Here is a 14,131-nt window from a genome sequence, read left to right on the forward strand (position 1 = left end):
ATTTCTAAAAGCTATTGAATGTTCAAAAAAGACATTACAATAATAATGGAAAGTAGAGATGGATAAATAGCAGAGGACTCTACATAAATGTGGGTGTCGCCATCATACAGGGAGGAGGTATAGAGGGAGAAGAGTAGATAGGGTAGAATATGACTTTGATGGAATAAAACTGGTCAGGGATGAGGGGAGGAAATAGCATTAGATGTAGAGACAAATAATAAATATCTGATCTGTAATAGGAGCACTGGGAAATGGTATGTTCAAAAGAGACCTGTGAAGGTGGAGGTTTGGAAACATAAAAGGGAAATCTATGGTATTCCAGACAGCTGAAATAATACAAAAGGAATATGAATGGTGAAGAGATTAATAATAAAAAAAAAAGTTGATTATTTTGTTGAGTGGACAGATGTGAGTTAGAGCCAAGGACACACTAAGGTTGGCTATGTGGGCACGGTTGTACCGTTGTTCTGCATGGCTACAAGGTCTGGGCATGATTAGCAATGGTCTTGAACCATATCCCAAATCACCTAAATGGAAAATAAAAATAATAACACGATTGATATAATAATGCAAATATAACAAATATTAAATTGCATATTTAAATGATGATAAATCACCAATGAATTGCAAAGAATGCATGAGTCGTGGGTAGAACATAGAAAACCTGCATTAACATTCAGAATTCTACCTTTGGCATCACTTACCACTTACATGTTCATTGTGTGGAAGTATTTTCTCTTACGTCGTACCTCCTCCATATTGTGTGTTGGTGCTATTGCGCACCAACATTGCTCCCATGATGTTTGGAATTTTACCAATGGCATAGTACGCTTGTTTGACCTCCTGCCACTTTCTTGCTTCATGGGAAAAATTATGTAGTCCTTTTATAGACCTGATTCATCAAGGCATGCATACTGAGTGCAACCTGCATTTGGTTTAAATGCACATATTTTGGCTTTGCGCACGCCCCAAATTCATCAAGGCACGAATCTCAAGATACGTGCTCTAACCAATTCGGTTGTAGATCTGCTGTGAAATACTACACAAGACACAGCATGATACGTCCAATACCTATATGGATTACAAATTCACAAAGCAATGCACAGAAAATAGAAAATATGTATTTAAGTCACCAATAATAAAGGCATTAATGATCAAACAGTGAAAAAATATATGTATATTTTAATATATTTTTCCCCCATGCTGTTAATGTCTACTGAACATAAAATACATTGTTACAGTTGCTAATAATTTTAAACATGTTATAGCATGCATACAAAACTGTCATCACTAGTGATCAGGACTTAAACTAGCCCTGTATTTGGAGCAGGAGATATGGCAGAAAAACAAGATGCCCAGAGCTTGATTTGGACATGGCTGGGTGCCCTTGAGTTTGGCACGGTCTTACTGTAAATCGACTATGGCCAAAATGCCCCTTCCCCACTCCAATCACTCCCCAAAATTGTAGGCTGTAGTAAGTGAGCAGGGCCCCTCTCCCCTCCTGTCTCCATACCCATTTTCAGGCTCCGTATTTACTCCATTTGTCTGTCCCGGAGTTTCTGAAGCATTGGTACTTTGTGTTTACTGTTCTATAGTGTTTCACCCTGTATGGTCTACTGTTTGTACTATGTACGGCGCTGCGGATACCTTGTGGCGCCTAACAAAGGATAATAATAATAATAATAAGTGTCCTTTGCATATAAAGATGGAGCAGACAGGGCTGTATTTACTGGCATAAGTCTCGGTTTTGGGCATGCGCAGAGTGATTTTTTGCGTACAATACGCTCAAAATCAGAAACGTGCCTGAATGAATCAGCTCTTTCATGTTTAAGGATGGCCTTTATAACCATGGAAAAAAACTTGCAAAACATGGGTTGCGATACTCCACCATCAGCTGCGACGATGGGTTGGAATGATCCAGAAGCCAAAAAAAAGAAGTGTACTCAAAAGTTTGGCGATTCCAGGCACATCATTTGTTTTACATGTCTTTAGGTCAATTTCAAGCTTTATACGTCCATATAACGCTAAGATGGCAACGGAAAACAAATGTTAGAGTCCAACGATGTTTTCCTTGTGAAGACCATAAAGTGTTTGGTGTATTCTGAACACATTGTGCTCTTCGAAGATGTCTTCTTCTTTGTAGTCTAGGCTGTGTGATTATGGGACTCCTGGTCAACTGCAGATCTGGCGGGCATCATCCAGAAATTGAGTTAAAACATTTTTTGCGATTGGATAAAAAACTTTCAAAATTGATCTATTTAATAACAAAGGAAAATGTATATTTTAATATTGAAGAATAACAATAGTAATAACACTTGCTAAAAGCGCAGTAATGCAAAAGTAAATACATAAAGAATGATTTATGTATACATGCTGACTGAGAGAATTGTTATTTGAGATGATTAATTTCACGTTAAGATGTAGAAGCCGAAAAAAGGTTACCCTGTGAAGAAAAAGCAAAGAGACCTTTAGCAAATAAGTAGTCTACCAGGAAATAATAGATGTATTTATGACTGCATAATCACAAGTAAAGGACGTCTGCAAAATTAATAGATTACTGCGGAATAAAAAATACATGCTAAGAGGACAAATAAAATTAGGTTCAATAATTAAAAAGCATAGATTAAGTGATGCTCACATAACTAGATTAATTTACCAACGTATGAAATCTTTTTAAATAGAATAAGTTTAAAAAACATGTTAAATTTATATCATTTTTAAAATATTCATTATATAATTAAATGAAAACATACATACGTAAAATAATATATAAAAAAAAGCTGCATACATCATAATGCAAATAAATATAAATTAGAAAATTTTATGAATGAATAAATAATGAAAACTTTGGTTACAAAAAAAAATCATAACTTCAATTGTTCTATACAATACTTTTAAAATAACTAAAAGCACATATTCTGTAAACATTTATTAACATTTTTATATAGCACATTAAAAAAGATCTGTACTTACCCTAGAATATTGTCAAGGGTCCTGGGAAATATTGGTTTATATGGGTCTTACAGATCCTACACACACTGGACACTATAGAGAATCATAATAACACTACTGACGCAGTACATGAGTAGCTGCAGCATGTCAGGGGAGGGATCAATGATCCCTATAAACATGCGTTGTCGAGCTCACCTCTTGAGCGGCGATGAAAACTAGTTTCCACGCTAATAAACGCCACCCTGAGATGGCGTACATTAAAGAAGACAAGTTCGGAAAAGGTACGGATTTCGGAACTTGATAAATTATGAGGACTGCATTTGCGTATGATGAGAGTGGGACCACTGCAATCCAATGTTATAAATAGCATCGTTGGTTAACAATTTAACGTTTTTGAGGGATGTTCACCTCTTAGGTGGTTGATAAATAGGCCCATATATCACACCGGATATCCCTTTTGGTGTCAGCTATTGTCTAATATTGAATAATAAAGATATGTATTAGTTATCCTCTGTAAGTTCCTCCGCATGGCATTGCTTTTTCATGCAACAAAGACTTTTGTATTTTCTTTGTTCCATTTGAAATGCTATGGCACCATTTCTCCAATAGAGGGACTCAAAGATCTTGCAGGAATGGTTTAGCTTCTTTTTCTTGCTTAAGTCATTTATTATTGTAGCCCACCAAAAGGTTTATCATGTGGAGAAACACCTATCACATAAGAAAAGAGAAAAGCTATGAGCTATGCCTTTACATTAATCGCACACAAAGCAGTAGATGTTGCTCAGTGTGTGTCTGTGGGTTTCTATCTCCACTTATTCAAATAACACACCTGGATAATATGTGGGTTCATATAATCCCATACTTGGCAATTTTTTTTTTTTCCTTTTCATCTCCGAGAGATCCTGGAAGGGGGGTTTGGTGAGAGGGCAGAAGGGGGCGGGTTGCGGGCAATAGCGTCCCTTTGGCTCTGCCCCCACGACAAAATCAACATTTTGTCGTGTGGGGCGGGCCAAAATTATGCGATTCCCTGCGAATTGCATCACTGAGGCTCACATCCTGGCCACTCCACTAAGAAGTGGGCAGGATGTGGGAGAATTGCCTGGTCTCCTGGGCGTCCGGGAGCCCTACCTGGAATTCGGAAGTCTCCCAGACATTCCGAGACAGTTGGCAATAATGTATAATGTTGCTTTTATATTTAATTTATTTGGGGTTCCCATGTATCCTAGATTTCCCAGGATAATCCCCTGAACCTCACAGTGCCCCCCCCCCCCCTTATTAATGCAACCTAATTAAAGGGATTATATCTTCCTGCATTTTGGACTTTAAATTTAGTATATGGTGCAGTTTATGGCCTGAGAAAAACTTCAGATCAAATGGGTTTCCTAGTTTTATATTAAAAAAAAGATGGGAGCCCTACATTTGTTACAGAATTGTGTGATTTATGTAATTCTATATTTGCAGTAAAACTGTTGCAAACAGAATAATGTGCACAAATGAGCTCAGTGCTATTTTAAATAAACTGGCAGTAAAGAAGTTTTTGTACACTATACAAACTGCAGTTGTATAGCAACCTGTCTAGGGGTCTATTTAACGCATATTGCTCATGTTAATTATTTCATATTGCAATAAGAAATTAATTAACGTGGAAATTTAATAAAATTGATTAGCTGGGACAGCGGCTTCGATATATGCTTGTCCTAGCAAATAATTTATAGTACAGATTCCTATGGCCCTGCACAATTTGTAAAGTCAGGGAGAGAGAGAGATCTGTAGGGTAGTATGGCTGATGAGGACTGGATTTGTGTTCAATGAGGCTGGTACTGCAGCAGATATCTCCAATATCTGCTGGGATCCTCTAATAATAAATAGCGTTGTTATTTGAGAATGTGGTAATCACCTGCAAACTGCAGTTTAAACCTATTCAGATGTTCATTAAAAAGTTCCCCATGCATGATATTAGTGATGTAACAGTGCCACAGTCTATATTTTGTTCAGTATAACCATATTGTTTGATATATTGATTCATTGTCATTCTGCTTCCCAGTAAATTGATTATTTTTCATTGAGTTCATTTCTATACAATGATATCATCACCATTATCCGCTATTTATATAGCGTCATACACTAGCTTCAGGTTGATAGTGCAGTCTGTGACTTGAAATGCAACAATCCCACAAATTTATTAAGAATGATGACAAATGATTTTGTTTTGTTTTATATCTAGTACATACTTTTTGTGAACAGCTTCAAGTGGGAAGTGATGGTAAGCGTCATATCTGAAAATCAACGTTTGGTTACAAATGCAGAAGTAAATATTTGCAATGCATTAATCTTATTAAATAGATGTATAAACATAACATATTTCGTTTTAGTATGATAACTTGTAATAGTTGAATTATTTCTGTATTGTTATATACAACAGACATAGTTATTATTTAATGTGATTCACCTTTGAACTTGCAATATTGTAGTTTGGATATTTGAATAGAATCCAACTAACAAACAGGATTGTTTTGTTATTATTCCCACAATAACATGTGCAATGTGGTTATACAGCGTAGCGTAGCCGCCTAGTCTTGCACACAGTCTTCATGATGCATTACTTCCACAATAGCATGTGCAATGTGGCTATATAGTATAGACTAGCCTTGCATACAGTGTACATGGTGCATTACTCCCACAGTAACATGTACTATGTTATACATACAGTGTACATGGTGCATTACACCCACAGTAACATGTACTATGTTATACATACAGTGTACATGATGCATTACACCCACAGTAACATGTACTATGTTATACAGTGTACAAGATGCATTACACCCACAGTAACATGTGCTATGTTATACACCGTAGACTAGCCTTGCACAGTGTACATGATGCATTACACCCACAGTATCATGTGCTATATCGGCGGTTCCCAAAGTGTGCGCCGCGGCTCCCAGGGGTTCCTGCGCCGCTGTCACTGGGGTGCTGCGGGCCAGCCATAGGAAAAAAAGAAAGAACACAAAAACTTACCAATCTGCGCGCCGCTGGGACCCAGCAGCCTCCTCTCTCACGCAGCTGTCACTGAATATCGACGTCAGTGACAGCTGCGGGAGAGAGGTGGATGCTAGGTTCCGGCGCCGCGCGGATTGGTAAGTTTTTGTGTTCTTTCTTTTTTTTCTATGGCTGGCGCGCGGCAGAAGAGTGAGAGGAATCGTGACAGCGGGGCAGAGGAGAGGGATAGCGGGGCAGAGGAGGGGGGCAGAGGAAGGGCAGAGGAGGGGGACAGCGGGGCAGAGGAGGTGGACAGCGGGGCAGAGGATGGGCAGAGGAGGGGGACAGCAGGGCAGAGGAGGGGGACAGCGGGGCAGAGGATGGGGACAGCGGGGCAGAGGAGGGGGGCAGAGGATGGCCACAGCGGGGCAGAGGATGGGGACAGCAGGGCAGAGGAGGGGCAGAGGAGGGGCAGAGGAGGAGGAGGACACAGAGTGAGAGGGGCAGTGGAGGGGGACACAGCGTGAGAGAGGGCAGTGGAGGGGGACACAGCGTGAGAGGGACAGAGGAGGAGGACACAGTGTGAGAGGGGCAGAGGAGGGAGACACAGCGTGAGAGGGGCAGTGGAGGGGCACACAGCATGAGAGAGGGCAGAGGAGGGGGGGACAGCGTGAGAGAGGGCAGACAGTGTGAGAGAGGTCAGAGGAGGGGGGACAGCGTGACAGCGGGCAGAGGGGGCAGTGTGAGAGAGGGCAATGTGTCTGGATGCAGAGGGGGCAGAGTGTCTGGATGCAGAGGGGGGCATTTTTGCATACAACTAAATAAGTATTTCTGTCCTGACCTAAATACTTATTACAATTTTTTGACCCAACTACTTCTAAAACAGGACTGCTCAATAATTATTTTGGAGGGGTGCCTCGAAAAAAATTGGAGACTCTAAGGGTGCCGTGAACTGAAAAAGTTTGGGAACCACTGTGCTATATTATACACCGTAGACTAGCCTTACATACAGTGTACAAGATGCATTACTCCCACTGTAACATGTGCTATGTTATACACTGTAGACTAGCCTTTCACAGTGTACATGTCATGATGCATTACACCCACCGTAACATGTACTATGTTATACACACAGTGTACGTAATGCATCACTCCCACCACAGAGTGAACTGAGCGCCCTCTACAGCTGTAGCGAAAGTTTTGATGTCTCTCCAGGTCACGTGAGCCCGGGCCTCTCTCACTCGAAGCCAATCAGATGAGCCGTATGGGTGCCGGGCGGGTTCAATCCCTCGTTCTGTGTCCTGTGTTCGCTTAAAGAGCCGCGGCGCGGGTGACGTGAGGAGTGTGAGAGGGAGGACGGGGAAGCGGCACTGGAGAGACGGGGAGGGAGAAGCAGCGGTAACAAGGAGACCCCTCCAGGCCCGAGCAGTACGGGGACAGGGGTCGGGCTGGGTGGATGTGGCAGCGGGCATAGCGCGGCACTGAGCACTATCCCGTAGATGCCAGTGCTGGCTGGGTGAGCCGGGCATGTGCGCAGTGTGACGGGCACGGTCTATCTGCGGTCCGGTCTGTACGAGTGGGGACGGAGGTCGGTGCAGCCCCGCAGAGAGGGGGCCACCCTGCTGCCGCCACAACGCAGTCCTGCTCCCCCGGGATGGCCGGCCGCAGCCGCCGCTCGTGGCTCAGCGTCTTACTGGGGCTGGTGCTGGGCTTCCTCCTGGCCTCCCGGCTCATCCTGCCCCGGGCCGCGGAGCTGCACAGATACAGCCGGAGAGGAGGGGGCCTGGGCGCTGCAGGGGGGGCGGCGAGCGGCTGCGGGATGCAGCCTGGGCTGAGAACTGAGCTGAACTGGAGAGACCTACAAGCCCCGTTCATGGGAGCCCTGGACCCCGGCAGCGACGACGACTTACCCCAGAATAAGAACTTTCTGTTTGTAGGCGTGATGACTGCCCAGAAATACCTGCACAGCAGAGCCGTGGCCGCGTACAGGTGAGTGCTCTGCCCCTGTGCCAGCATCCAGCATGACACATCCACCAGCTTCTTGGTACATGGGCTCTAGCTTCATGATACATGGGCTTCACACTGTATATCCTTCACTAGCTTCATGGTACATGGGCTTTGCACTGTATATCCTTCACTAGCTTCATGGTACATGGGCTTTGCACTGTATATCCTTCACTAGCTTCATGGTACATGGGCTGCGCACTGTTTATCCTTCACTAGCTTCATGGTACGTGGGCTGCGCACTGTATATCCTTCACTAGCTTCATGGTACATGGGCTGCGCACTGTATATCCTTCACTAGCTTCATGGTACATGGGCTGCGCACTGTATATCCTTCACTAGCTTCATGGTACATGGGCTGCGCACTGTATATCCTTCACTAGCTTCATGGTACATGGGCTGCGCACTGTATATCCTTCACTAGCTTCATGGTACATGGGCTGCGCACTGTATATCCTTCACTAGCTTCATGGTACATGGGCTGCGCACTGTATATCCTTCACTAGCTTCATGGTACATGGGCTGCGCACTGTATATCCTTAGTAACCCTAAAGTGCAAACTGTCCATAGTCCCTTCTGTTTTTTTAATATTTGCTGTTTATTGAATATTGTCCTTATTTTAGCACAAATTGTGGTACAGTAATGAATAACTGGTTTCATTATTCAGTGTCATTGTGAGCATTGTATGATTTAAGTTAATAGCTAGTTGTATAGTATCTACATATTATGTAGTTCTTTACAGAAAATATTTATTTGCATCAGTCTCTGTGCTAATGGGGTTAATCAGCACCCAATATCTTTGGACTGTAGGAAGAAACCCTGGTGAACACAGAACATACCAATTCCACAGAGATTGGGCCCTTGGAATCAAACCCATGTGCTCAGCGCTGTGAGGTAGCAATGCTATCCACTGTGCACTGGATGTTGAGAGTGTAGATACTACTTGCAGCATACACTGGTAATTATAAAGCATCTAGTATAATGCATTGCGCTTACTCTGCATTGCACATTCCAATTTTCGTATTTCTGTTAACGTGACCTTTTGGATAGGCGATCTTCACAAGTTTGTGGGACTAAGTGAATGGTGCAGCTCTTGTTTCTATAAATACTTATGTCACTCTTACCCATTCGATATTAATATTAAGGGTTTGAGGAATACAAGTGTACCCTTTGAAGTATTGCATTATGTTATATATTGATATTGCTGGCTCAAAGCTTGGGTTTGTTTTATTTATAGATAACAGAACCCGTTTTTGTTTGATTATTCCAATTGTGCACTTGCTAAAAAGTCATTCAGTATTTTGTCTTGTTTTTGTGTTTTTTTTTTTTTTAAATTTTATTTGGTGTCTTATACATATTAGGCGAACAAACCATAAAGTTTCATTGTTTCAAATTGAGTTCAGATCTTGGTGTAGGGAAAGGGACCCAGTGGGCATATGTCGGCGTTATAGCTGAGTTAATTGGTTTTAAAAGTTGTTGTTTTTTTTTATGGGCCTAGGGCCTATTTTTTTAAGATGCTGTTTAATTATGGCCTTAAATGATAGATGCTCACACAATAAGGGTTTATGCATATACTGACTGTTTTGGAGCAATGCAAAGCTCTTGTATCAAGTTTGTACAGTAGGTCTCCAGTCCTGTTGCACAGATTTGTTGACTTGCTTTGTCCTTGACTATGGACAACAGACAAATCTAGGTTTGTGAATTTATATAATTGGATGTATAGATCTGCTGTATGGATTTAAAGGTGCTAAAAATTAGCGTGTATGCTTGGACTATAGTATTCTCTGAGATGGAGTATTTCTAATGCTATTTCACTATATATATTTCCAAATACATTGTTGCTAAATGAATGAGCAAATGCCATGTAGCTGTCTAGATTCCATTGTTCTAATCCTAGGCTATTATCACAAAGGGGGCCAGCAGTATAATCCTATAATGTTTGCATATGCTGATTTTATTGCTTTTTGCATATCTCTAATTTTGTGGTCTGGATTAGTTTTTCTTCAAGATGTGTAATTGTAGCCTGTCTGATGTAACTTGATTGATTTACTTGTGGGATAATTTTGTTTTATTGATTTGGAAAATGTACTGTTTTTAAACTTCAAATTAGCACTTGCTTGGTGAGACATCTTGTTTTGTTTTTTTTTTGTTTTTTTAAGACTGTCAGGCTACCTAAACTGTAGCCTGGGATATCGGCTAATTGGCAAATAATATCTAACTCCACAATTGAAGCTGTCTATACACACAATGTTTTGAACAGCTAACTTGATTCATTTAGAACAATGACCTGGATCTGACTGTGTAGTCCTTGCCTGATGACACAAATTAAGCCTCATGTGATTCGTTTGCCCTTAAGAGTGCCAAGTGTCCAATTTAGTCACACAAGGGAGCTTCAGAAGCCTAAGTGACTTTCAATGGCCAAAAAATGTCTGTGTTTACAAAAATACCAGTGATAGAGGCCTTTAATTGTCAAACCACAAATCCGTTTTGAAGCTGCTGCATTTTAAAGCAATCACTTTGTTATGATGCATGTATAAATGGCCTACTCCCACTAGAACATTCACCTACAAATGCACAGGCACTGTATTCTGCAGCTGTCTAAAGGTTACAGCAATTGTAGTTCGTTTAACTCAATTGAAGGATTATCTCAGGTTGATAAGTACTAAAGCTCTTATCAAGTAAGTTGTGTTTGTTTGCATCTTACTTTGATGTGTTGCTGAATCACTGAAAGTTTATCACTGAAACTGCATCACTGAAAGTTTGAAAGAGACAACCCAGCCGCATATTGATGCTGATTGGCCTGTTGTGTAAGTATTCTCAGTCGCACTTGAGGTAATGTTGAATGGGTCAGTGCTTTTGGATGTACTTTTATTTATTTTAGTTTAGAAGACATTACACACTTTTATTGTTGTGGTATAAAAAGTAAGCAATATTAAGATTACCCTTGACCTTTTTTTTTTTTAATCTTTTGTTTGTGCATAATTTTTATTTTTTAAGTGGAACATCCAGTGTTGCAGCTGATAAACTATAAAAAAAAAATGTGAATTTAATTGTGGCTTGTATGGATATTTAGTTTCATTCTATCGGTTTTTCAAATTTAAATTGATCAACCACTGTACTTTGTGAACTCTACAGCAGTTTTTATATTAAAATTATATTGGATTGTATTTGATTAGGTAAGATGTTAAAAAAGAAAGTTCTCTTTCTCTTCTATATCATCCCATCTGAGGTCATGTGCCCTCTGTTACATCGGGATCTGTTTATGCCCTGGCATCATAAGTAACTGGTGGTGCATAAAGTACTTGCTGATCTGGGTGGTGTTCAGTCATTTTAGCTGCTAGATTGAATTGCGCATGGGCACTATAGGTTTATATGTAGCTACCTAGAACTTTACATATAAATGCCACTTCCTATTTGCTATACAGAGTAACGTCACTTCAGTACTCTGTACGTTACTCTGAGTTGTTAAGTATCTTATTTTAAGATACCTTTATACTGTTTAGTACTCTAATTAATTATGTAGAGTAGATTGCACACCCTAAATCATGTGTTCCATTTTTCTCATCACTTCAGCCAGACTCCATTTCCATCCAGTACACGTCTTGCCTAGTAAAAGGTGGTAGTGTATCACCTCCTTTTATCCAGGGCCTGGAGACTGCTACATTCAGCCATTTTACCGTGGTTCCTCTTGCAGCCCCATTATCTTGGTTGGTCCTCAGACTGAATTCTTCCGCCACCATTTAAATGTGGATAACACATTTTGCTGTTACCTTGGCTAGGGAGTGTGGCCTCTTTACACTTTAATCAGATCTGAAATGATGAAGAGTTTTTCGAAAATACCTGAATGCGAACTAAATGCCTGATCTAATTCCAAGAATGCTGCTTCTATAACCACTCTAACTGGAGCTGCAAGCCTTTCATGTATTGCAAGAGTGCACACCATCCCCCCTATGATAAGAGGGCCACATAACTCCTGAACTGGTTCTCTGTCTCCAGGCTGTATTTGGCTGTATCTGTTGAGAACCTTCAGTGAAAATTGCAGAGGAATGTGTTAAATTAATACAGTGAAGAATCTTCTGACCTAAAGTGTAGATCTCCCCTTCTATTTCCACAGACAGTGACTAATTGGAAACATTTAAAAGTTAAAATATTATTTCATAAGTGCTTACTACAGCAGGAAGTCTAGCAAGAGTAGTATATAGTTCTACATTACTCAATAACTTTAAATTTACCAAGATGACCAACATGTTGTATGATTAACTGTCAGGAAACCAAATCGCTGATCTGTTTTTCTTTTGATCATGCAAATGTGGAAAGATAATAATGAAGCAATGTGCCTCTGTCTCAAATACCTTGTTTGGCTCAGCCAAGTTGCAAACTGCTTGTATTCTTGAAATTGACACTCAGATTCTTGATAAAAATGATTGTCCGAATTACAGACCAGCCAATCCTACTGATCAGTCTAGAGTTGGTATAGTGAAAGCAAGGTTGACAAGTCTCATTCTTGGGGAAGCTATTAAGTGCTAGTGAGTAATGTTACATTCATTGAAATAAACAAATAAACACTGTTTCTAAATTGCTTATGAAATTGTAGTTATTTGTATGTCATGTGGCCTATAATAAGTATTCTAATTTAAATACATAGTCATGTGTTAAGCATTTGTTTTTGTTTTTTTGTAGAACTTGGTCACAGTCCATCCCTGGAAAGGTGGAATTTTTCTCAAGCGAGGGCTCTGACACATCTATACCAATCCCAATTATGGCTCTACAAGGTGTAGATGATTCCTACCCACCACAAAAGAAGTCCTTTATGATGCTAAAATATATGCATGATCATTACCTGGATCAGTACGAGTGGTTCATGAGAGCAGATGACGATGTCTATATCAAAGGTGACCGCCTAGAGAGCTTTCTACGCAGCCTCAACAGCAGTGAGCCGTTCTTCTTGGGGCAGACTGGCTTGGGCACTACAGAGGAGATGGGTAAATTGGCATTAGAACCAGGTGAAAACTTCTGTATGGGTGGCCCTGGTGTGATCATGAGTAGAGAGGTCCTGCGCAGAATGGTGCCGCACATCGGAGAGTGTCTACAAGGGATGTACACAACCCACGAAGATGTGGAAATTGGCAGATGTGTCCGGAGGTTTGCAGGGGTGCAGTGTGTCTGGTCTTATGAGGTAAGATTTGTGTTCAGATTATTCTGCTTAAGTAAATCTCTTTATTGAGCAGATATTAGGTGCTTTTCACCAAAGAACAGTCTCTCTGAGTTGTGTAGGACACTCCTAATGGATTCCATTCCATAAATATCCAAATCCAGTAAATAATACAGGTGAGGAGGGTGGGCTATTTGACAGTATACATCATTAAAGTTGTCACACGTTTAGTGGTTGTCAAAATTGGTAGCAATAAAATATGCTCCAATTAGCGCCAAGGGAGGCATGCATTTGGGTGCATTGAGCTAGGTGAGCACATATCTTGAGGAACATGAGCTTCATTCATCCAGGACACCTGCAAACATTTGCTGTTTTTGTGTACGGTTTGCACTTGGATACGGGTTTCCTACCTGGGCCAAATGACATTTTGGGTGGGTAAACAGGTTAAAAAAATTCTATCGAGAGATATATATATATATATATATTTTATACACAAGTTTTCATAGTTGCTGCTTAGTTTCAGTTCCAGCAGCTTCTTGGTAGGTAAGGGTAAATTAATTCAGTGACTTGTTTTATCAGCATTAATCTTGTATTTTTCAGTTCTGAATTTTTAGTAGTGTATTAGAGAGGGAGGTGTGTTACAGAGTAGGTCATACATCCTCCATGTGTAGGGGTGCTTTGTGAACTCTGGGGCTTAATTTAAAATGGAACTGTCTGAATTACATTTTATTTTAGCCGATAAAGGTTCTGTCATGAGGACAAATATGAGAGGATATGGAGGTCAGTGCCATTTGAAATTTTAATTTTTGTGAATCGTTTCTCTACCTGCCTTTTGCGATTGTAACAGAAATAAATCAGTAGTAACAATTATATTAATAAAATTAATATTCCTGTGGTTTTTAATAAACTTGATGGATTCACCCCATGATAGAATATCAGGACCTCCGTTTACACAATATTGGGCCTTGCTCCGGTCTGAAGATGGCGCAGATGACGTGTGTCTGACTAGCTCAGCCACATCTCCTGGTTTTTGTTTTAAGA

At 40.6% G+C, this 14,131-nt stretch overlaps 1 protein-coding gene across 1 annotated transcript in view; it reads left to right on the forward strand.

The window, feature by feature from the left end:
- The first annotated feature begins 7,232 nt into the window (after positions 1-7,232).
- CHSY1 (chondroitin sulfate synthase 1) overlaps positions 7,233-14,131 on the forward strand; it is a 43,020-nt gene continuing 36,121 nt past the window's right edge. The window contains exons 1-2 of the mRNA XM_075207661.1: positions 7,233-7,923; positions 12,619-13,114. Of these exons, the coding sequence (XP_075063762.1) occupies positions 7,589-7,923; positions 12,619-13,114 (831 nt within the window). The 5' untranslated portion in view covers positions 7,233-7,588. The remainder of the gene's footprint in view (positions 7,924-12,618; positions 13,115-14,131) is intronic.

Source organism: Mixophyes fleayi, chromosome 4 (assembly GCF_038048845.1).
Source record: "Mixophyes fleayi isolate aMixFle1 chromosome 4, aMixFle1.hap1, whole genome shotgun sequence".
Classification (NCBI taxonomy): domain Eukaryota; kingdom Metazoa; phylum Chordata; class Amphibia; order Anura; family Limnodynastidae; genus Mixophyes; species Mixophyes fleayi.